General features: G+C 34.4%; 1 protein-coding gene across 2 annotated transcripts in view; it reads left to right on the top strand.

Moving 5' to 3' along the window:
• Positions 1 to 26009, top strand: part of SLK (STE20 like kinase) — a 56750-nt gene that overhangs the window by 7213 nt on the left and 23528 nt on the right. For both annotated transcript variants that reach the window (XM_040623982.1, XM_008683765.2), the window contains exons 2-9: positions 11764 to 11928; positions 13913 to 13961; positions 14319 to 14468; positions 20424 to 20496; positions 20661 to 20855; positions 21437 to 21518; positions 22706 to 22834; positions 23172 to 24548. In XM_040623982.1, coding sequence (XP_040479916.1) covers positions 11764 to 11928; positions 13913 to 13961; positions 14319 to 14468; positions 20424 to 20496; positions 20661 to 20855; positions 21437 to 21518; positions 22706 to 22834; positions 23172 to 24548 — 2220 coding nt within the window. The remainder of the gene's footprint in view (positions 1 to 11763; positions 11929 to 13912; positions 13962 to 14318; positions 14469 to 20423; positions 20497 to 20660; positions 20856 to 21436; positions 21519 to 22705; positions 22835 to 23171; positions 24549 to 26009) is intronic.

Raw genomic sequence — 26009 nt, 5'->3', positions numbered from 1 at the left:
ATGCTGCTCTTTTGATATAAAGACATACAGTAGTCTTTATTCTACAAAATCTGTCAATGAGTTACTTTGTTGTTGTTTTTTCTTTGCTTTCATGCTTTGAGAAACCTTCCCTACCCAAAAATTAGGTAAATATTTAAAATTCTTTATAACCAAACTATTAAGTCAAGAAGAATGTATACTTTTAATTCATCTGGAATTTAATTTTCTCTGTGGATTGATAGGAGGTTCTATTTGTACCCCCAAAACCAAAAATGTATATTTTATCATTTCCAGAAATTTAAATGCTATTGTTTTGAATATATAGCAAAGTATAAAGAATATATATAAATAATTTTACCATCCAGGTAACTCTTGTTAGCAGTTTTTTAAAAACTCAAGGGGTTATTTATATGGTTAGATTTTTGAGCAGTACAAAAATGATAAAATTAAAAAATGAAAGCCTTCCCACCAGTTCTTTTTCTCAAATGGGAAAGAATTCTTGTTAAATAGGTTTGTTACTTGTAGTTATATTAATATAATTCTGAAACTACCATTGCATATATTATAGGATAGAGCAAATGAGTTGATATATTGATGTTTTAAAAGCTAGGGTTGAAATTCTGGGAGAAAGGAGTTAGAAACTTGGTATAGGGAAAAGATGAGGAAGAACCCTGTGATGTTGATTTTTGAATTAGCAGTTTCAATTTGAACTTGTGATAGTAAATATACACACACATATATATACACACACATTTCCGTTCTCCCTGAAATGGCCTACAAATAATTATACTATAGTATTCCCAGCTCTTGGCTTCTAAATACCATTCCCCACTAAAAAGAACCAGAGCTCATTGAAATGGCTCATCCAGGTCTAGGGTAGGAAAGTACAGAAATGATAAAATTGAAAAATGAAAGCCTTCCCACTAGGCCTTTTTTTCCCAAAGGAGCCTGGAATATGCCAGAAATCAAGGACATGCTCAAAAACTAATGGGGACAGGCCAAGACAGGGTAGTTTGAACAAAAATATCAATGACAAAATAGTAAACTTAATAGAAGAATGGTAGTTAATACATACAGATTGATAAAATTAGAAAAACCACTATTTTGCAACCATACTATAATAATTCAGGCAAAGATTATTGATAGATGCTAAGATCATTGTGTGAAAAGTTTTGGAGAAATAAGATTTATATACGTGGTTTGAAAGTATTACCCTATAAGGGTACTTTTTACAGTAGAAAGATCTGGTGGGTACTGTCTCAAGTGGTCAAATAAGGTTAATCACCAATAACAGGACAAACTGTCATTATGTGTTTTCTGATATAATTCGATGGGAAATATATAATCACCTAATGTAGTATTCTTGTCAAAAATAGTTAACTTGAATCTAATATAAAGAACAGTCAGACAAATCCAGATAATGGGACATTCTACAGATAAATGGTTTGGGCTTTTAAAAATATAAGCAATAGGGGTGCCTGGGTGGCTCAGTCGGTTAAGTGCCTGCCTTCGGCCCAGGTCACAATCCCTGGGTCCTGGTATCCAGCTCTGCATTGGACTCCCTGCTCAGCAGGGGAGTCTGTTTCTCCTTCTGCCCCTGCTTGTGCTCTCTCTCTCACTCACTCTCTTTCTCAAATAAATCTTTTTTAAAAAAGTAAGCAATACAGGATTTTTAAAAGACATTTGAGGAGAGACACCTGGGTTTCTCAGTCAGTTGAGTGTCCGACTTGGTTTCAGCTCAAGTCATAATCTTGTGGGTCGTGGAGTCAAGCCCCCTGTCATTGGGCTCTCCCCTCAGTGGGGGTTCTGAAAGATTCTCTCCCTCTGCCCCACCCCTCATGCGTGCTCTTTCTCACTCCTTCTCTCTCTCTTTAAAATAAATAAATAAATAAATCTTTAAAAAGAATAAAGACATTTGAGGACATTTGAATATAGAGTACATATTAGATATTATATCAATGTTAAAATTCCTTGGGGATGATAATTGAGGTTATGTTGGAGAATATCTTTGTTTTTGGTGGACACATGCTGAAGTTTTGGGAATTGAAGTGGAGCTTTCTTTCCAGATGGTATAGTAAAAAAGAAATGCCTGTATATGTATGTTTATGTGTACGTATCTCTGTGTAAAATGTATGTGTATGTATGCTTGTGTGTGTGTATGAAAGCAAGAGTACCAGATGTGACAAAATGTTAATAATTGGTGACTCTTGGTGAGGGGTATAGGTATATGAGCATTCTCTGTTCAGTTCATTCACTTTCTTTATAGGTTTGAATTTTCATAATAAAGTAAGGGGTCATACTTTTATTATTAAAAATTTTAAATTGTAGTATAATTGACATATTATATTAGTTTCAGGTGTACAGCATAATTATTCCATACGTGTATATATTGTAAAGTGATCATAGTAAGTCTAGTTAACATTCGTCACCTTACATAGTTATAAAAAATTTTTTTTTCTTGTGATGAGAACTTTTGAGATCTAGTCTCTTAGCAACTTTAAATATGCAGTGCAGGGGCACCTGGGTGGCTCAGTCAGTTAAGCGTCTGCCTTCAGTTCTGGTCCTGATCCCAGGGTCCTGGGATCGGGCCCTGCGTCAGGGAGCCTGCTTCTCCCTCTCCCTCTGCTGTTCCCCGTGCTTGTGCTGTCTCTCTCTGTCAGATAAATAAATACAATCTTAAAAAATTAATAATTATGCAGTACGACATTGTTAACTATAGTCACCATGCGATATATTCCATCACCATGAATTACTTATTTTATAACTGGTAGTTTGGTACTTTTGACCTCCTTTACCCATTCTCCCACCCCTTACCCCTGCGTCTGGCAATCACCAGTCTGTTGTGTGTATCTAAGAGCTTGGTTTTTTGTTTTTAGATTCTGCATGTAAGTGAGATTATATGGTATTTGTCTTTATCTGTCTGACTTCACTTAGCATAATGCCTTCAAGGCCCATCTGTGTTGTCACAAATGGACCCCCATATTCTGGATCATACTTTTAAATACTCTGCACCATTATTTTATTTCATTTAACAGTTCTCCTTTTCACTTTTTTTTTCTCCCTCCATATATTCATTCACTTTTTTTTTTCTCTTTTTCTATGAAAGGAGAAAGTCTCCTTTCAGGCGGGTAAATATATCTGTACTGTACTGTTAAAGTTATTTGGCATTTATTAAATATTATGCTTTGTATTTAGTACCACATGAAGTCCACATTCCTAGCACATATACATTTATGTTTTAAAGAGATAGCTGAAACTTTGGACTGTAAAAAATAACTTTAACATGCTGGTTTTCTTTTTTTCTTTCCTTGCAAAATTCATGGTGAGTTTCTTACCTTAACAGCTGTGCATTTTGGTCCTTTATAATTTTAGTGTTGAGAATTTTTGTGTGGGAATGACCTTCTTTACCATCTAAACACCTTTATTTTTCTTGAATGAATTTTCAGAAGTAGTACATCTTTGTCTTTTAAATTTTTTTTTTTTTGCAGCTGTCTTTTTGTGTTGTCAGTTTTCCATCTTTTCAACTATGGGATCTGTGCAAATTTCATCAGCTTATCTATCACACAGTTGTCAATTATGTTTTAGTTTATTCATGCTCCTCAGAGGCAGCAAGTCCTTGAAATAAGTGGGAAGACTGTGTGATCTGAGAATTGGTAAAACATTTTGGAAAGTGCAGACTGAGCCAATGTTAACTTATTATTGACATCATTTTGTTGGTGGTTATCTTGACTGATCAATGACCAAGTTTTAAATAAATAACCAGAACACTATAAATAAAATAGTGTTTTGAAATATAAAGAGAATATAAAGCATATGCATTTTACTTCTGCAGAATTGAGAAAATAACATGAAAATGATTTTTTAAGAGAGGATTTCTGTACTATTTTGTAGAAATTTTAGAAAGAGCATATATAGTCAATCCTCATTATTTGCAGATTCTGTATTTGTGAATTTGTCTGCTTGTTAAAATTTATTTGTAGCCCCAAAGTCTGTACTCAGTGCTTCAGTCATTTGCATATATGTGCAGAGCTGGGGAAATTGAGTCCCTAGACCAGCACGTTCCCAGCTGAGATGGAACCAAGTGACGCTCTGCCTTGTTGTTTTAGCCCTCACACAGACTTGACTGGAAAATGGGACACGGTAGAGGGCAGTGCAGTGTAGTGTTAAGTCTGGCTTTGGTACCAGTTTGATGGGATTTGAATCCCAAACTGGCACCTACTTTGGGGCAGCCTCAAGCAAGGCACGTAATACTTCTGGACCTCATTTTCTCTTTTGTACAATAAAGAGGGTAGAATCTACCAGAATGAATTGTTTAAGGTATAGGATTATAATCTGTATGAGATATGTGCATTTGTATACATATTTCTCCTAGGAGCAATGGGTCAGTATTTGCTAATTCAGTGTTTGCAGTGACTTTATAGAATATAGCTACCACAAATAATGAAAATCAACTGGATATCTCTACTAAGTCATGTTTAATAATTTTACTCTAATACTGACACTTGTTCCTACCAAAATCTTATCAGGACTCTGAAGAGATCACTAGAATTAGCATATAATTGGAAACAGGTAACAACGGTATCAATAGTCTAAAAGTATATGCTTTCTTCAGTGCTGTTTCCTTTCTTTTCACTTAACAGCTCTTTGGAACTCTGGGTATTTTTTACCCAAATACTTCATACTCCTCTGTTCCTTCCTTCTTTCATCTGTTATCCTCATCAGTTTTAGAAGGAGTATGCCAACAACTATTAAGTTACTGTCTTTCAGCTCCCAACACACCCTTCTATGCTCTGTTTTATAATGCTAAGATTTTGCAAACCACATTTCTGCCTTGTCAGCTGCTCACTTTTAGGTTTCACATGTACAGGGCGCTCGAGGGAGGCTGCAGGGAGGAGGAGGAAGAAGGGGCTTGCACGGACTTTGTCTCCTTTGGGCTCCTTGTCTCTCTCTTTTTATGTTAGTGTGACCACCATCCTAGTGGAGTTCTTCACCCCAGCAACAGTGGATTCTCTCTGTAGCAGCAGTTGAATCTGGTTTGTAGTTTGTAGTTTTCCAGTACTCAAGAGCTGACCTCATCAATGCCTTTCATAACACCAGCTGTATTTGGCTAGCCTGCTCTTCCTTGAAAGACACCCCAGTCCCCCAGTCCCCCTTCTTCCAAAATCAGAGATGTTGGCACCAGCCAAGCAGCACTCTGTCCTCAGGGATCTGAGTTTCAGCTCTGTAGAACCTTCCTTGCAAGCCTTGGGGTTTTAATAATTCCAATCTTTTACCTTGGCTTCTCTGATCCTGGGCGTGGTAGCTTCTCCCTGCACTTGTTACCTCCCTCATCTTTCATGTTCTTTCTTTATCTTTTTAGTTACCTACATACCAACATAGTTGTTAATGATATTAAATTCTGTTAAAATACAATGATTTCTTTCTGTGGCTGGGCCTTTTCTGATACAAAGATTAAACAAGTTAATAAATGGAGAGTGCAGAGCAGTGTTTGGTGCAAGGTAATTGCTCAATGAGTAACATTTAATAGCTTAGTGGATATTACTGTATAGACTAGCATACTTGAAAGAACTTGAGATTTTTGTAGCCTGTTTCTTTGCAAAACACTAAAATTTCCAGTTTACGTAGGTCAAAAAACATAATTATTGGATGTTATTAGTATCAATATGCTCAAATATCACCTTCTAAGTGAGGTCTAACTTAACTACCCTATTTAAATTATAACCTCTTTCCTGTGTACCTGCCCACTCGACCATCTCCTCATCTTATTACCTTATTTTGTCCATAGTACTAATTACTAATATACTCTTTATTTGCCTATTGACTGTCCTTTCCCCACAATTTTAAGTGCCATGAGGACAGAGAGATTGTGTCTATTCTTTACATCGTCAGCATCTGGAACAGTGTCTGACATAAAAGGCACTCAATAAGTATTGAAAGAGTGAATTGATTTTAGCAGATCAGCTCTTGAGCACACTTTAATAGATTTGTATACTGCATTTTTTTCCTGCAGCAGATTTTTATGGAGTGTTATGTTTGTGTTTGTGTTTCTGCATCTCTGACCAATGTCTGTATGTAGTCGATGGCCATTAATTGTGATTTGGATTGTTTAGTTTTTATATTCTTTTGCATGTCCTTTATGCACTGGACAGTTAGGGTCTTAACCTCTTGTTTTGGTGGGAGGAGGAATACCTTTGAGTCCTCGACCTTTTAGTTCAGATCATCCAAATCAGTAGACTCAATCTCAGTGATTATCGAAGTGATCAAATTCTTCTCTTTTTCTTTTTATTCTTTGTCTTTTAGATTCTTTCTGTATTTATCCTTTTTTTTTTTTTTTTTTTTTTTTTTTTTGGCCTTCCCCTTTGGATTAACACCTCTGTGGTACTAAAGAAGTCATCTATATTTTTTGTTCTGGTGTTTCAATTTCCATGTGACAGTTTTATTAAAATATATTTCTCATTATGAAAGTATTAAATAGTCTTAGAAAATAGAGAAATGTAGGAAGAAAATAAATGAAGATTTAAAAATTGCTCATATTCTTACCACCCAGGAAATAAACTGCTAAAACAAGAGTAATATAAGAGGATATAGTTTTTCTTTTAGAACATGAAACCAGTTCAGCAAACTCAGATATGTTTCCCTGTAGTAATGTGGCCAAGCTCTATTCATGATTCATGAAAATAAAAACATTGTGGTGTGCCTGGGTGGCTCAGTCGGTTAAGCATCTGACTTTAGCTCTGGTCATGATCCCAGGGTCCAGGGAGCCTGCTTCTCCCTTTCCTTCTGCTGCTCCCCTTGCTTGTGCTCTGTCTCTGTCAAATAAATGAAATCTTAAAAAAAAAAAAAAAAAAAGAAAAGAAAAACATTGACCTTTAGGTGATCATGACTGATCTTTGAAAACTTTACCAGTAGAAGTTATATCTTCTTTAAAATCTGAGTATTCATTATTCCATTATTGTTTTTATTAACATTTGTTTAGTTATTTCCTTAAATCTTTATGTGAAGAATTTTTGTGCTCTTAGGTAGTAGATAGATGAAGCTATTTCTTTTTTAACATTTTATATTTGTTCAAAGTATATTTTCACACATTTACCAGTATTTATTTCAGCTTTGATTTTCAGAGTTCTCTAGAACCAGATCCTGAAGAGTAATCAAGTTATTTTCAAGCAATAATGTAAAAGACACTATATTTTCTAATGTAACTTTTATTTATTACTTACAGTAAACCAAATGGTACCATTGTTGGTTTAATCGTTATACCCAGAGGAATGGAATAATGGAGTTTGTCACTATAAAGTACTTTAGAGATTATCTAGTGTTGATTACTTTTTCCCCTTTATGTCATCCATTTACAAGACATATCTTAAAAATCTCCAAGGACATCAGTAGAAGCATGCAGAAGCAAGATGACTTTTAACCCCACTTGGTCTCTTACCAGGGCTCATATTTTATAGTGTTCCTCTTCAAGGACAGTTCCTCTCATCTTTTTCCTCCCAAAGTGTTACGTTAAAATGGTGAGAAAATAGCTTATCTTTCACTGGCTTATTTCCTCTGATTCAGGGGAGGGTGAGTTCTAATTATTGTTGGCTCAACTGTAGTCTCTCTTTGAGAGACAGACTTGATACCATGTTTCATTAGTTATGACAGTTTTTGCTTTTTAACATCTCTGAAATTGGGATATGTCTTTTATCCATAGATGCCTTAGTATTGTTGACCGAGTGGCAGTTGTGATACATCTGTCATTGCCTGTGCATTGTGAACTTAGTTGTATCCCTTGTGTTTATAGTTGTAGCCCCTTGATGTTTCAATCAATAAACTATTTAAGTACCTTTTGAAGAAAGAATGTGAGACCTGGTTGTTATCTAAAATTCTTTTAGCACCTTGGTTAAGATCAAGACATTCTAATTGCAAAATGGGAGTCTATGGTTTCAAAGCAAATCTTGGGACAGTAGTAGAGAAGCACTCTTTTAAGAAATGCTGCATCACCAAAGCTTTTAATGGCTAGAGAATGATATCCTGTGGAAAAACACAGACATTAGGTTAACTCTGAGTGAAAAGTGAATCAGAAGAGTCAGACTTTGAGTATTTAACTTATTTGTGCACAAGGAGAATAGATATACAATAACAATCTTTGTCTAAATGTGTCCAGAAGAGCTCTTTAAAAAGGTATGACATGGGGTGCCTGGGTGGCTCAGTTGGTTAAGTGTCTGCCTGTTTGGTTCAGGTCATGATCCCAGGGTCCTGGGATTGAGCCCTGCATCAGGCTCCCTGCTTAGTGGGGAGTCTGCTTCTCCCTCTCCCTCTGCCTCTTCCCCCCCCCCACCAGCTTGTGCTCTCTCTCATTCTCTATCTCAAATAAATAAATAAAATCTTAAAAAAAAAATAAAAAGGGATAACATAAGAATTCAAAATGATAAGATCTTGTTGTTGTTTAATTGGCGGTTTTCCTTCCTTAGTGGAACATAAGATGATGCATTTTTTTAAAAAGATTTTATATATATATTTGACAGAGAGCGAGAGAGCACAAGCAGGGGGAGTGGCAGGCAGAGGGAGAGGGAGAAACAGGAGAGCCATCCCAGACCCTGGGATCATGACCTGAGCCACCCAAGCGCCCCAGTAGTGGTGCATCCTAGATATTTTCAAAATGTGACAGATCAGAATATTCTTCTGGAGTGGTAGCAATGACCAGTATAAAGTTATCTTTTTATCTGAAACATACTCTCTGAACCTTAAACATTAGGGTTACTTAATTACTTAATTAGTAATTAGTATTACTTTTTACTTCTGTTTTTTCTTAAGGAAGTAAAACATAACAGTCTACTTAGGAAAATTCTGTATACAGGCTGATACCTGCTTTGTTTATTCTTTTCAACATCATTTCCAAGGTTAGATAATAGGTCCCTATGAAATCTCCCGTATACTGATATTTTTTAGTACTTTACTGCTTCTATAAAAATAAGTTCATTTAAAAAATTCAAACAATACAAAAAATACAGAAAAAGTCAAAAGTACCTGGAATTCCACTATTCTCACTGATGATGTCTTCTCATGAAGCTATTCATATGTGAAAGTGAATGTGCAGTTATTGTAAAATTATATACCTCTTGTGTTTAGTCAGTTCCCTTTTATTCCATTCAGTGTTGTGTTACAGCTACTGTTCCATCTTAAATATTAATTGATTAGTTATTGATTTTAATGGCTGCATCATTTTCCATTGTAGAAATGTGCTGAATTATTTAAGCAGGTTCCTGCTAATGGACATTTAGGTTCATTCAGTTTTCCTTATTATAGGTAGTGCTTTGATGAATAATTTTGTGTATGCATATTTTTTATTTCATAAAATTATCTCCTTATGATAAAGTCTTTTAAAAAAGATTTTATTTATTTGTTTTAGAGGGAGAGAGAATGAGCACGAGCCGGGGAAGGGGCAGAGGGAGAGTGGGAATCTCAAGTAGACTCTGCACTATACATGGAGCTGATGTGGGGCTTAAAGATCACAACCCTGAGATCATGACCTGAGCTGAAACCAAGAATCAGAGGCTTAACTGACTGCACCATCTAGGTGCCTCTTCTTATGATAAATTCGTAAAAGTGGGATTTAGACATTAATTTATTTATTGAAACTTTTACTAGCTTTTAAGAGTTTGGTATTTTTAATTTTTTTAAGGTATTAGATACAGTTTTGCTGAAGCAATGATAACATGTAATATTGAAATGTCTTTTAAAAACCTAATTAGTATTTTAAGAGCTGATTCTTAACTTTTTAACAAATGGTCTTGCCTCCTACAGTGTATTTGGGAGTCTTTCATTTTTAATAAATGGAGATGAGAAATTATTCAACCAAAGAAAGAAAATAGAAAAGTTAAAGTACTATGTGCAAAGAAAAATAACTGATGGAAGTATAGAAAAACTGGGAAGGGTAATGATTCGAATAAAGAAAGAGCTTTAGAAACAAACCTGGATTTGAATCCTGATTCTGTCTCTTACTACATGACTTTGGGGAAGCTTTTTAACCTCCCCAAGTTTATATATCCTCTTTTAAGGATAATAATTTATCATGCATTGTTGTGAGGATTAAATAATAGTAATAATTATACCTAACATTACTGAATCCTGTCTATGGCAAGCATTTTATTAAATGTTTATATGTATTTTTTTTCACTTGGCTAATATTTATTATCTTAATTCTCACAAACTTGGAGATGTTAATATGTCTTATTGATGAGGAAACTAGAAGATTTTGTAAGTGGTAGAACTAGAATTTGAACCTTAATAACCTGACCCGGTAGAACCTGCGATTTGAAACACTATTCTATGTGCATATAAATCACTTAGCACATAGCATTTATTAGGGTGTGTGTGTGTATATATATATTATATATACACATATTATACATGTGTGTGTATATATATTATATATATAGGATGTGTATATATATATAATATATATATTTAGGCTATCTTTAAAAAATAAATGTGTGTGTATATATATTATATATATATTATATATACACATATTATATATGTGTATATATATGTGTGTATAGGGTGTGTATATAATATATATATATATATATTTAGGCTATCTTTTAAAAATAAATATGTCAAGAGAATGAGAAGAGAAGCCACTGATTGGGAGAAAATATCTGCCAAAACATATCCGATAAAGGATAATTATTCAAAATATGTAAAGAACTCTTAAAACACAGCAATTGGAAAATCAATAGTTTCATTAAAAAATGAGCTAAATATCTGGACAGACACCTCACCAAAGAAGATATACAGGTGGCCAGTAAGTGTATGAAACGATGCTTGACATCATATGTTATTAGGAAATGCAAATTTAAAAAGGAGATACCACTATACACCTATTAGAATGACAAAAAATTCATACTGACAATAGGAAATGCAGGTGAGGATATGGAACAACAGAAACTCTCATTCGTTGCTGGTGGGAATACAAAATGGCACAGCCAGTTTGGTTGGAAGACAGTTTGGCAGTTTCTTACAAAACTAAACATACTTTTACCATATGATCTAGTAATTGTGTTCCTTGGTATTTACCCAGAGAAGTTGAAATCTTACATCTACACAAAAACACGCACATGGATGTTTATAGCAGCTTTAGTCATAATTGCTAAAACTGGGAAATAACCAAGATGCCTTCAGTAGATGAATGGATAAACTGTGGCACATCTGTATGTGATGGACAATTCAGTCCTAAAAAGAAATGAACTATCAAACTATGACAAGACATGAAGGAAGCTTAAATGCATGTTGCTAAGTTAAAGAAGGGCTACATACTGTATGATTCCAATTATATGACATTCTGGAAAAGCTAAACTATGGATGCAGTAACAAGATCAGTGGTTGCTGAGGCTTAGGAAAAAGGGAGGGATGAATAGTCTGAGCATAGAGAATATTTAGGGCAATGAAAGTATTCTGTATGATATAATGGTAAATACATGTTATACATTTGTCAAAACCCGTAGAGTAAACTCCAAGAGAAAATTCTAATGAAAACCATGGTCTTTAGGGATGATGTGTCAGTGTAGGTTCATCAGTTATAACAAGTGTACTATTATGGTGTACAGAATGTTGATAGTGGGAGAGGCGGTGCATGTGCAGGGGCTGGGACCATATGAGAACACTGTACTTTCTGCTCAGCTTTGTTGTGAACCTGAAACTACTCTAAAAAAATAAAGTTTATTTAAAAAATTGGAAAATAAAATTAAAAAAATCAAGTATGCATTGTAAGTGTGACACTTGTGATGCTTTCATTTTTAGGCCCAGAATAAAGAGACCAATGTTTTAGCTGCTGCAAAGGTGATTGACACGAAATCTGAAGAAGAACTTGAAGATTACATGGTTGAGATTGATATATTAGCGTCTTGTGATCACCCAAATATAGTCAAACTTCTGGATGCCTTCTATTATGAGAACAATCTTTGGGTAACTATTTTCTGTTGTTCTATAAGAACCAAAATGAGTTAATTGTCTGAAAGAGGTTTATAAGTTGTGAAAACCTATTACCTCTTCTGTTTAATTACTTACGTTACTTGAATGGGAGTTGATCTGATGAGAGGGTCATTAATAACGTAATTATCCTTAGCTTCAACAGATGTTCAGATGTATATTTCCAGTTGTACAGTATTTCATGATTGACATTGGACCCAAATGGAAAAACTTGGCTAAGAATATTAAATTTCCTCAATTATGAAATCAAATGGTCTTTCTTGTTTGTAATTTAAATTTAGGCATTTACTTAAATTTTTTTTGGAAATTTCTTTTGTTTATTAGAAATTGCTTATAATTTCTTACCTAAACTTTTTGTAAATCATGTAATAAATTATAGAATACTTATTGGAAATGTTAAATATTTATCTCCTATATTAGCAGACTCACCTTTGGTTCATGATGTAGTGGCTAAGGCTGAATGTATAAATTTTGTTCATTTTTAGAAAATATTAGGCACAAATACATATAGAAATAAAGTATTTATTATAGTAACTGATCAGTCATTTGCTCTGTACTGACACTAATTTAATCAAGAGGCCTTCCTGAAATGGGAGTTTTTGTTTTTCTCCTTGAAGGAAAGTGTTACGATGGGAGTGTTAGGAGAGAAGAGTAGGTAGTGTAGTTACAAGTAATACTTTGGAAATTGAAAGCCCTATTATTTTTTGATCCTGGTGCTGCTAGGTGGGAGCTTGAATAAGTCCGTTAATCTGAGTCTGTTTATTCATCTTTAAGATGAGTGATCTGCCTTCCAAATTATTATTATTTTTTTAAAGATTTTATTTATTTGACAGAGAAAGAGACAGCCAGTGAGTGAGGGAACACAGGCAGGGGGAGTGGGAGAGGAAGAAGCAGGCTCCCAGCGGAGGAGCCTGATGTGGGGACCCGATCCCAGGACTCTGGGATCACACCCTAAACTGAAGGCAGATGCTTAACGACTGAGCCACCCAGGCGCCCCACTACTGAGCCACCCAGGCGCCCCCCAAATTATTTTTCAAATGATGTAATGAATTTGAAAATAATTTGTAATTGGCAAGCACCTGTAAAAAGTAGAGTATATACAAAGGGGAAAAAAGCAGGAAGCTATACAGTTTGACAAGATAAGTAATTTTTAATAATTATCTATAGCTATCATCAGTGTGGTGTCCTCTAATATAGTTGTTTGGGCTCTAGTAAAATGTTCTCAGAGATTATAATAAAAGTGAACTGGACAGTAAACAGGTAAGATCTTTACTTGAAATTGTTGCAAAATGAAAAGTTGGACATCTGTGAGGGACAGGCTACTGAGAGATGTAGAATTAATTATCTATAATTAATACTTCAAGGAACTACATATATAAAATTTCAGCTGTGATCAGGGTAAGATGGAAAGGTACGTGGTGTTTGTCCCAGGGAGATCTGGGAAGGCATCTGTCAGAATGTGATTGATAATTGAGCTAGGATATGAAGCTTTTGTGTATGTTGTGTGGTGTGTGTGTGTGTGTGTGTTTTAACTAAAAGAAGTCTCTAACTATTTTGAGGATTTATTCCTATTAGTAAAGTTAAAAAAATAGATTTGATCACTTCCATCACAGTAGTTATATTAAAAATGAATGTAATAAAATCTTTTGGTAGTGATGAAATGGATATATAATACTGTCCTCAATAAGAATTGTGTATCTAGTAATTTTGGAGAAGCAGGGACACTAAAAATGATGATTAAAAAATGCATATATGTCTACAATGTGTTCTTTTTGTGCTTTCTCAAAATGTGTATCATTAAGACTCTTAACTCTTTTGACAAAAAATCTTTATGGCCTAGAGATATCAGCATAATATTGTTTGTGTAACCTAGACATTCTTTATCTTTTTTGCTAAATTGAAGAAAAAATCCTCAAACTCAATGTCATGTTAGACACATGCTTTTTTTGTTTGCTTGCAGATCCTCATTGAATTTTGTGCAGGTGGAGCAGTGGATGCTGTGATGCTTGGTAAACATCTTTTTGTTCTTTATGTTTGTATCTTAAATTATACTTAAAGGATTTGAAACATTTAATCATATATATATATATACACACACACACACACCCCTTGAGTATATACCTTGAGTGAAGCTCAGTAAATTAAGAAATCAGCCTAATTAACATGTTTATATTCTTAGATAATTGTAACAAAATTTAAAAATGAAATGTTGAATATAATATGTGAAGAAAGTAATCTTTGTGGATATTTAGTTCTTCTAAAATAATTCACTAAGTGTGATCTTTGACATTGATGGTAAAGGTATACGTCTTGCCCATGTGCTTTCACTGTATAACAATGCATATGTGTTTACTCTTGCCTTATAGAACTTGAGAGACCATTAACTGAGTCCCAAATACAAGTAGTTTGTAAACAGACTCTAGAGGCCTTGAACTACTTGCATGATAATAAAATCATCCACCGAGATCTAAAGGCTGGCAACATTCTTTTTACCTTAGATGGAGATATTAAGTTGGGTAAGTTTCTTCCCTTAAATAAAACATTTGAATTTGTGCTGAGATTTCCCCCTGTATGTACATGACTTACTGTTGTTTTGACTCAAATGTGTAAAACATAGAGAAATTACTCCAACGTTAATTTTTTAAATACTGCCTTCATTTACTCCCAGAATTCCTAAGTATAGCCAACTAATATAAAGACACTTGAAAAAGAAGGTAAGAAAGGATGGATTTCATTTTCAAAAAGACAAGCTTTAGAAAGACTGGTTAATTCTTTCTATTCCTAAATTTTTGTATGTAAACTTAATACTTGTAATACATTTAGAATGAGATAATATATAAAACAGCTTAGTTTTATCTTCATTTCCAAAACTCATGTCTAGTGCGTTTCTTTTCCCATGTTTAGTTTTATACTCCATTTTATAAATATGGTGTCCTGGCTAAGTAGACCTGAAAAGGATGCCTAAAATAAGTATCAAGGACTAGAATTTTTAATTTTGTGTTTTACACTGAGGAAATAAATGATAACTTCATAAGAAGAAAATAGGTGTAGATTTTAGATGGAAAACTGATTAATTTCCTATGTACACATACAAATGGAAGATACAGTCCTCTTTAAGTGTACCCAAGATAAGAATTAAAAAAAAAAAAATCTGGTGATGAAGTCTAAATCTGTGTAATTTGGAAGGATGAAAAGGACAAAATATATTCAGAGGCCTTCTTGTGATTCCATTGATCATAGTCATTTCACTTTTTTCATGACATCTAGACAGGTATAATTTGATACACTAAATTTTAACCTTTTTATTGTGAAATAATACAGATATAGAAAACCACACAAGTAATTGTGTAGCTTAGTGATTTTGTGGCTTTGTAGGTGATAGCTTTGTAACTACCACCTGGGTCAAGAAATAGGACTAGTGGCTCTTCCCGTGTGTCCCATCTTAATCACTGTCCCTCTCTTCTCCACAGGTAACCTTTATCCTGATCTTTATAGTAATCACTTCCTTGAGGTTTTTTTTTCCCCCTTGTGTTTCTTTATGGTTCTATCACCCAGTGTTCATCTCTTGACTTTAGAGTTTAGACTTGCCCATATTTAAAGCCTGATTTTTCTTCTAAGTCTCTTAATTTATAGGATGCCAGCCCTCCCCATCTCTTTCTTTTCTTTACATTTTATTTATGGCATGCGTTTTCATGGGGGCCAAAATTGGTTCTTTGGGCGCAAAAAAAAATCTTAGATATTATAATGTTTAATAATCCTGCAAAGGCCCAAGGTACACAAACAGATACTATATCTGTGGTGTTAAAATTTCATGGGGGAAGGGGCGCCTGGGTGGCACAGCGGCTAAGCGTCTGCCTTCGGCTCAGGGCGTGATCCCGGCGTTATGGGATCGAGCCCCACATCAGGCTCCTCTGCTATGAGCCTGCTTCTTCCTCTCCCACTCCCCCTGCTTGTGTTCCCTCTCTCGCTGGCTGTCTCTATCTCTGTCAAATAAATAAATAAAATCTTTAAAAAAAAAAAAAATTTCATGGGGGAAGAGAGGATTAAAAAAAATGTCTAAAAAGGCTCTGTAGGAGAATGATGAAAAAATGTTGAGAAGCACTGACCTGTGAAACCTGGGTGTTGGACCTGTAGAGTTTCCCTCAACCTGCATTTTGCTAATTGCATACTCATGATCATTTTTAGTAAATTTCTCTCTGTATTTCCTTCAGATTTGCAGATAAATGCAAAGGACTTACAGTCTCAAATTTGATTCTTTGGCCAGACTATATATAGGTGGTTTTGTGTCCTTTCATTGGGAGGCACATGTCTGCCTTTTGTTTTTGTTTTTGTTTTTTTTGATGTTAGCAGCTGTTGATGCTTGATGCCTAGATCTGTTCTTTGGTTTGAGTTGCAAAATGAATTCTATCACTTTGTTTTCATTTATTTTTCTGATAATTTTGATATAATTATTTGCCAATTATTTCATTATTTTTATTTATCATTATTAAATTAGGAATAATTATATAAGATGACACTTCCCTTGAACTATTTGGTTACTCAGGAGTATAGTTCATATGAATAAGACAGAAAAAATGGTTGTTTCCTTCTTTTTATTTATGTAGCTTTAAAGACCATGAGTTGGTTCTCTTTTATCCTTAGGTGGTGACCAGTATTTTTAAAAATATTATTAATTCATGAATTTAATTTTATAGATTTGAAATCTACAATTTTTATCCTTATTAAAGCTCACATTGTACCATCTTTGATCAATGGCAGCCTCTTCAAGTTGGTATGTTAATCCTTTTGACATTAGTAGCCTTTGATAGCTTCCTTGTTTACTATATGTTAGGTTGAGGTGTTTCAGGCTTATCTTATATATTTCCTGCCTCCAGCCTGTAATTAGCCATTTCTTAAGAAACCCTAGCTTCTTTTAGTAGGATATGGTATTTCAAGACTACGTCTGAATATTAGAAGTGATTAGCAGTTTCTGGATTGGCCTTCATTCTAGGCCTTTCCAGAGGACAGAGCTAGGTTCTTATGAGTTCCTGTGTATTTCCTAATCTAATTCAGGATGTTTGTTTTTGGTTTTGTTTTTGTTTTAACCTAACCTCTTCTGTAGTGCATGTGTATCTCCATCTGTCCTGAGAGTCCTCGTTCTCAAGGACATTGATGACAGATTTAGAATATCCCATAATCACTTATTTTGGTTCTCTTTTCTATATTTAATGCTCACCGAGTCCTTATGTTGGTATCTCTTTGGTCATGTTGGTTGTCTGAAGTTTATTCTCTGGTACAAAGCTCCGAAGGGGCTCTCTGAGTTCTTCTATAATATAACAGTTCTACCCATATTTATACTTTGAAGGTCAGTTTTGCTGGATAGAAAATCCTTGGCTACATTTCTTTCCTTGAGTATCTGAAATATGTCACTCTGTTTTCTTTTGTTACAAAGTATTGTTGTTGAGAAGTCTATGATAATCTGGTTTTCTTTCTCTTTCAAGTCATGTGCTCTTTTTGCCTAGATGCCAAAGAATTTTTTTTTCTTCAAGGACCAATAATTTGACTAGACTTTTCTCGAATATGTTCTTATAATATTCAAGCCTTTTTTTTTTTTTCCCCAGGAAGGTTTTCTGGAATTTCAGGTTTGAGTATTTGCTGTGTTCTCTTGCACTGTCTTTTTCAGGGACTTTTTAAATTTGTTTGTTGGCTTTTCCAATCATCGATATTTAAGAACTTTCTCCCAGCTTCTTTTTATCTTTCTTCATTTTAAAAAAATTGTAGTGAAATATACTTAAAGTTTACCATTTCAACTATTTTTAAGTGTACAGTTCTGTAGCAGTAAGTATATTTACATCGTTGTGCAACCATCACCACTATCCTTCTCTAGAACTTTTTTCATCTTTCCCAGTTGACACCCTGTACCCATTAAACACTAACTCCCAATTCCTCCCTCCCCCAGCTCCTGGCAACTACCATTCTACTTTCTGTCTCTATGAATTTGACTACTCTAGGTACCTCATGTAAGTGGAATCATACAATATTTGTCTTTTTGTGACTGGCTTATTTTACTAAGTATAATGTCGTCAAGGTTCAACCATGTTGTAGCATGTCAGTTTCCTTTTAAAGGCTGAACAATGTTCTGTTACTTATGTGTACCACATTTTGTTTATCCATTCATCTATTGATGGACACTTTATCTTCTACCTTTTGGCTCTTGTGAATAATGCTGCTATGAACAAATACCTGTTTGACTCCCTGCTTTCAATTCTTTTGGGTATCTTAGAAATGGAATTGCTGGATCATGTGGTAATTCTGTATTTAATTTTTTGAGGAACTACCATTTTCCATAGTAGTTGTACCATTTTATATTCCCGTCGGCAATGCACAAGCGTTCCAGTTTCTCCACATCCTTGTCAACCCTTGTCATTTTCTGTATTTTTGATGATAGCCATCCTAATGAATGTGAAGTGGTAATGGGTGTGAATTTGTTGTGTTTATTTGATCTTGTGTTTCTCCTAGTTTAGTCTTTGTTTCTCAAATGATTTTTTCTAATTTTTCTTGAGTTCTGTCACCTCATAATTGAGGTTTTGTAATTCTGATGTATGTTACTCTTTTATGGTTTATATCATTTTTTAAACTCTGGCAGCTCATTTAAAAATAATACATTATCATTTTGATCCATTTTGGTGCACATTTTTCTGTAAATGTACTTAGAATCCTAAATATAGGAACATACTTTTGTGTAAAATAGTACATACCTTTAAAAATAAGTAAATTATTGAAGATTTAGGAATTCCAAAATGGTCTTGAGTTGGTTGACATTTAAAACAGTTGCAGTTTTTGTTTTATTAATTTGTAAATAGAGAACCTTCTGTTTCCGAGGTACCCTGTTACATGTACACAGATGTAAAGAACCATACTGTCCTCAAGAACTACTTAATACACTACAGTAACCAAATTTTTATGATGATTTTATCAGGTCATATGGTTGCAAATGGAAATTAATGTGTAAAATGCTATTTTAACAGACCAGGATGTACATGCTGCATCATTATAAGTAGAACTACAAAGCACATAGCAACCTTAATTTACCCCTTTGCACAGCAATTAAGGCACCTTTTTGTCCATCTTTAGTTTACCATCTGTTCATAAGGGTGCTTAGAGAGATATGAATGTTGACAAGGGACAGTTGTTTAGGCCTGTTTCTGGACCTCCTTCCCCAGTCATATTCTGAGGGGAGAAAGTTAAAAAGAAAACTAGGAAAACACTAGAATAAGTACTGAGCTGATTTAACCTGAGTACAGAACCTCTTCTGAAAGGAATTTAAATTGTGGTCTCAAGGCCTCCTCCAAAAACACAAGAGAAGCTTGTAAGTTGAGGAGGTTGGGGGTGGAGGGGAGGGATAGTAGTGAAGAGTCCGGAATAAATCTTTACATTGCATCTTCCGCAAATATATCTTACAAGTTTAATATGTTTTATTTGCCTACTCATTTATCAATTTCATTATAAAACATTAATGAAATATCTACTGTAATAAAGGACTTTGTACACCACATTAGGAAGCTTGAAATTCATTCCACAGGCAATAGGTAGCTACCACTGTCTTTTAAGTGGGAGAATTATGTGGTCCAAAAAAACCCCACCATATAATAGACACAAATAATTAGAATACAGTCAAGATTTCATGAGCTTTAAGAGTTCTACCAGCAAAATAGCGCAAAGATTAAAATTATAGGTATGGCTACTAATAGTAGCTACCATTTATTGAGTATATATTCTGTGCCACTTCTTGGGGTATGAGCACCAAATATTGGATTTTTGATATTTATTCATTTTGAGAATAATGGCGTGTTAAACATGAAACTTTAAAAGTTATGTATAAGTGGTGTGAGGTAATTAGCAAGAGCAAATTTATGTTGCTATTAATTGTTCTCTAAGCTGAAAAGGTAGGATTAACAACTGATAAAGCTATAATGTTGCTATTCTCTATAATTTAAATCAGGAAACATGGTTTTTGATTTTTTTCTTTGTAATTTTATGAGGAAATTAGCAAGACATATGCTGTCATAAAGGCTACTTTGTAATTTCTGCTTTTCACACTACAGAAAAAAATGCTTATGTCTATCAATTTAATTATAATGGCATGTACCACTAGTTGGCATTTGTTTTGAAGTGGGTAGACTGGTCTGTTTTAAAGTTACTTTTTTTTTTTTTAAATCAATTCTGGAAAAATTCATGATCTGAAGATGTATAAAGATGGTAGTATTAAGTGTATTAATGATAACATATTTTCTTTGGCAGTTTTTTTTTGGGGGGGGTTGTGGTAGAAACAGTGTAGTCAAAATTAGGATGGTAGAGAAGTTACTTTTTTATTTTGTTTACCCTTTAATAAGAGTGGCCTTGTTAAAGACTTGAAATGCTTTTCCCTATGTTAGGTACAGTGAACTTTGCTAAAAAACTATTAATACTTTTGTATGATTGCTTATTTCAAGCGGATTTCGGAGTATCAGCTAAAAACACAAGGACAATTCAAAGAAGAGATTCCTTTATTGGCACACCATATTGGTATGTATTCAGCTTTATGGATTTATGGTATTAGGTCAGAAGCTCATATCACCTATTATCACTCATTAATTTTGTCCACATAATTGATTATACTGTCTTTTATGTGGCTTGCAATCGTTATTCTTAAGTTAAACATCTTAACTTTCAATTCTCTGTCTTTATAGGATGGCTCCTGAAGTAGTCATGTGTGAAACATCTAAGGACAGACCCTATGACTACAAAGCTGATGTTTGGTCCCTGGGTATCACTTTAATAGAAATGGCTGAGATAGAACCACCTCATCATGAATTAAATCCAATGCGAGTGCTGCTAAAAATAGCAAAATCAGAGCCCCCTACATTAGCACAGCCATCAAAATGGTAAAATATTCTAAATGAAGCTTTTATGAAGCAAAACTTGATGTTTTACTCTCCCAGCTTTTCAAGGGTATTTAAATTTAGTTACATGGAACAAAGACTGTATGAGTAGAAAACTGATTTTTGGTAGTTTTCTTAAGACTTAAGGATCATACAAACTCTTATAACTAACTTTTTCCATAAATTTGAAAATATCAGTGATTTGAGGTCTACATAAAACAACTGTATATAGTACAGTATTTTCTGTACTGTAAGAAAGTGAGGTATATATGTGGTTGATTTATATTTGTGGAATTTAATAGGAGAGTTTCTCTGATTTTTGGCATACTTGTGAATATATGACTATATCTCAATGTCTTAAACTATTACTCTACATATACATATATTTAATTTTGTGTTTATAGATGATATCTTAATATTCATCTTAATATTATTATGAAATCTTAGTGTTCTCATTGACTGGTTTTCTTACATTGAATAGTATTATATGCATAATAAAACACAACCATAACTTATCAGAGTTTTGTTTGATCTTAATACAAGAAAGTGAAATAGAATGTCATTGTTAAAATTTTATTTTGAAGGTCTTCAAATTTTAAGGACTTTCTAAAAAAATGCTTGGAAAAGAATGTGGATTCCAGGTGGACTACATCTCAGCTACTGCAGGTAAGATAAGAGTAGTATGATGACAGCGACTGTGTAATTGTTTTACCATCTCGTTAAGAAGAATACAAATTTCAGATTCATTCAGTGTATTCTCTTTTCACTGGAGTTTCCTTGAGCTAATTAATTTTTTTTTATATCTCTTACAGTGAGGATAAATATTCAGTAAATACTGCTGAGTTTTTTTTAATGGTGTTTAAGTGATTGGATAATTTTGTTTTATAGCAGGACCTATTTGTAATACCCGAAATAGAAATTTGTTAAATAATATTACAGGTGGACAAACAGAACGACAAATCTTGAGGCAGTTGCTGTTAGATTGAGTTACTTTGTAACTCCTGCATTCTGGTATTTTAGATCGATCTGTTTATCTCGGGAAAAAAGCAGAAAAAATTGCGTTGCTCTGTGCAACACGTACATCCCTAGAGTACACTTGCTCTTATTATTTTATTACCCCCACTTGAGAAGGTCTTAGTCTGTGACAGGTACAACTAAGTGCTGCTGAGTGTACAAAAATGAATAAAATGTCTTCTTACTCTTAAGAATATTAGAACCATGTCAAAAAAGCAGGTATTTGCAGATCCTTTTTTTTTTTTTAAAGATTTTATTGAGCACAGGGCGAGGGGTAGTGGAAGAGGGATAGGCAGGCCCCCCTGCTGAGCAGGGAGCCCGATGCGGGACTCGATCTCAGGACTCTGGGATCATGATCTGAGCTGAAGGCAGATGCTTAACCAACTGAGCCACCCAGGCACCCTTACTTGCAGACACTTTCAACAGAACTCTAAAGCTTTTTGTAATTTTTTTATTGGGGCTTTATCCAGGATTTATATATATATCGTTGTTAGTTTTTAAGAACTAAAAATGTATCAATTTGAAACTTGCTTTAAAATTTAGATGATGAAATTTCAGACATACAGAGAAGTACATATACCTACTACCCAGATATGTGTTACCATTTTTGACATATTTCCTTCAGATTCTTAAAAGTACACAGTTGGCAGGCAGCCCTATTCCTGCTTAGTCCCCTTCTCCTCCTTCCTTTCCCAGATGTAACATTATCTGAAGTTGTTTATATTTTTGTTACCCATGTGTTTATATTTTTACCACTTAATGACATGTGTATTATGTGTTTGAAATTTTATTAGCAAGCATTTCAGCTGTTATTAAGTACGCTCTTCTTGATCAAATAGCATCCCTTTGTTACGGTTGATTCCAACAAACCAATTCGAGAGCTGATTGCAGAGGCAAAGGCTGAAGTAACAGAAGAAGTTGAAGATGGCAAAGAGGAAGATGATGATGAGGAAACAGAAAATTCTTTGGTCAGTATTTAGAAAGGAAATGTTATTTAGGTAATATTTAGAGTCAGGTTTTGAGGTGTAATTGCACCTGTGTCTAAAGATTAATTGATAGGTAGCAGTACAAAACCTTTAATTTTAGGGGTGAAGATTAACAAGTTTGCCCTTTGCTACCCATTTTTGTCATATTTATTTGAAGATATGTCAGTTCTTTATTTTTATAACTTCATCAAATTTTAATTAAGATATTGAATCATGTGTTATTTAAATCCTGTATTAATCTATATACAAAATATATATTGTTTTGGTCACCATCTTGAAGTGATGTTTTAACACTAAGAATGTATACAATCTTTTTTAGCCAATACCTGCAAGTAAGCGTGCCTCATCTGACCTCAGTATTGCCAGCTCTGAGGAAGATAAACTTTCACAAAATGCTTGTATTTTGGAATCTGTCTCAGAAAAAACAGAACGTAATGCTTCTGAAGATAAATTTAACAGCAAAGTTCTTAATGAAAAACTCGCCACTGATGAACCTGAAAAAGCTGTAGAGGGTATTAATGAACATATTAATGATGTTCACTTAGAAGCTATGGCTGAATTTCATAATAGAACAACAGTAGTCGAGGAAAATGGGAGAGAGGAGAAGAGACCCAAGCTTGAAAATTTGCCTGACACAGGAGACCAAGAAATAGTGGACATTAATTCAGTCAGTGAAGGAAAAGAGAATAACATAATGATAACTTTAAAAACAGATATTGAACAGAATCTGAAACCTGAGGAAGAAAGGGATCAGGAAAAGCAACAGATATTTGAAAGTAAGATTATGAAATCTGAAGAAATTAAAGATACTGCTATTCAAACAATGGATTTAGTTTCTCAAGAGACTGGAGAAAAAGAGGCAGACATTCAGCCAGTTGAAAATGAAGTTGTGCTTACAAAGGAAGACACCCAAGAGAAATTGGGAAAAGATGACAGAATTCTAGAAGATGTGATCAGCAATACAAGCAATTTGATAGGAACAAATGAGGCAGGAGATGTTGCTCAGAAGGGAGTTGAAAACAATGCTGAGGATGCTCAGAGTAATGAGGGGAAAGAAATGGTTGGAGTAGACGAGAAATTAGTAAGTAAGCCCACAGAGGGTCCTGAGGCTGGTGGTACTGAGGAAGTTCCTATTAAAGACGTAGTGGGAACTAATAAGATAGATCAGAAATCTGTGGAAGATAAAGATGAGGAACAATTAATCAGCAGTTTAGAGAACATAGTGAAGACCAATGAGGAATCTGGGACAAATGAAAATGAGGAAATTACTGAGTCCGGTAGCACTGAAGAAAGAGAGATCATACGTGAGGTAACTCATACTGACCAGCAAGGTTTAGGAAGTGAAACTCGGGATGCTCATGAAGCCACTGCTCAGATAGATACAGAGCAAAAAGCAATTCCATGTGAGGTGCCAATTAAGACAGAACCTCAAGTGACTCCCTCTTCACAGCCTAGTGAACCTCAGCCTATTCCAATACCCAGTATTAATATCAACTCTGAAGATGCAGAAAATAAAGGGGAAATGGGTGCTTTATCAAAAACTGAAACCATGCTGCTTCCAGAATCCGAGAATCAAAAGGAAAATGATACTGATTCAGGCACTGGTTCCACTGCTGATAATAGCAGCATTGACTTGAATTTATCCATCTCTAGCTTCCTAAGCAAAACTAAAGACAGTGGATCAATATCTTTGCAAGTAAGTTTATGTGGGTCCTTGTTTGGGTTTTTTGTTGGTTTGGCAATTTACAGTTTATGTGAAACAGATATTTTGAAAATAAAAGAGCACTTAATCAGTGTAGTACCAACCCTATAAAATTCTTAAGGCCTATAGAAGGCAAGCAACTAAAAAGAATCAAGGAGAGATGCTATATGTAATCTTTTAATTTTTTGGTAATACCTACTTATTTTTGCCAACTTGATATAAACAGTAGAAGTTAGTGTCGTTGGGTTCTCTTATTGCACATATTTCGATATATTTTAGGAAGAATCCATAATATATGAAAGAATTGAGGAATTGAAAGAATGATCTTTTTAAGCACATTTAGAGTATAAGCAGTCCTTGATTTACCAGTGGCCCATACATTGTTGCCTCCTCAGGCATAGTCATCACTACTGCCACGAGAACCACTGTGGGAAATCAGACAAAAAATAAAAAATAAATTCAGAACACTTGGAGCTTTTAGAGCCATTCTCAGATCTTAATGTGCTTAAGAGTTACCAGGGATATATATGATTAGGAATATTAACTAGACTTAATGGTGCTAAATGGTGATCATATACCAATACATGCAAATGTTGAATTATTACGTTGTGTACCTGAAACTAATATACTATTTATTATATGTCAAGTGTACTCAATATGAATAAATTATTTTAAAAAAAGAGTTTCAGTGGGAGCTATGTGGAGGTCTGGGGTGTAGGGCCCAAGAGTCAATATTTGTAACAGAAGATCCTATGGAATTCTGATACAGGTGAGCCATATACTACTTAGATACTCTGGGTTGACAGCAGAAGAGAAGACTGTACAAAGCAGGAACAACTTAGGAAACTGACCTTAGGAACAACACTCCAGAGCATGACTGATCAGTCTGCCTGTCTGCACCAAATTGTTACACATATTTCCTAGATTGTCTTCAGTTAAATTCCATTAATTTGAACTGACTTAATAGCCTTTTAAAAAATCCAAATACTTTTTTTGAGAATTAAGGTGATATTAATGGTAGATACTTGAGTAGGAATTGAAGAAATAGAAAGTTTGGATTTATAGGGTGGCATGCCCACTTTAGATTTTAGGGGAAGCCTGGCTAGATAGGGTGCCATAGTCCAGGGCTTAGGAAGAGAAGAACGCTAAGAGGTTGCAGAGAGGTGATTGGAAAGTGCCGGAGACAAACTAAAATCCTAATGCATTTTGAAATTAGTATTTTTATATTCCACTGTTGCTCCCTCTACTTTCAAACCCTTTCCCCCGTATCAAAACCAAGCAATTAATTTGCTCTCAAAACTTACATGTATGCCAACTGTATTTTTTGGAATGTTATGCTTTTCTTATTTCTATTTGGATTTAAAAAGCATTTGGATACCAGCTGAGGAATGGAATTTTGTCTTGATAAAGAATTGTAGGCAATAGCTATCAGGCAGTAGAAGTGTTACCTTACAC

The sequence above is a fragment of the Ursus maritimus genome, unplaced genomic scaffold, assembly GCF_017311325.1.
Source record: "Ursus maritimus isolate PB19 unplaced genomic scaffold, ASM1731132v1 scaffold_7, whole genome shotgun sequence".
Classification (NCBI taxonomy): domain Eukaryota; kingdom Metazoa; phylum Chordata; class Mammalia; order Carnivora; family Ursidae; genus Ursus; species Ursus maritimus.
Note: the sequence above shows the minus strand (reverse complement) of the source record. Positions and strands in the feature narration are given on the sequence as shown.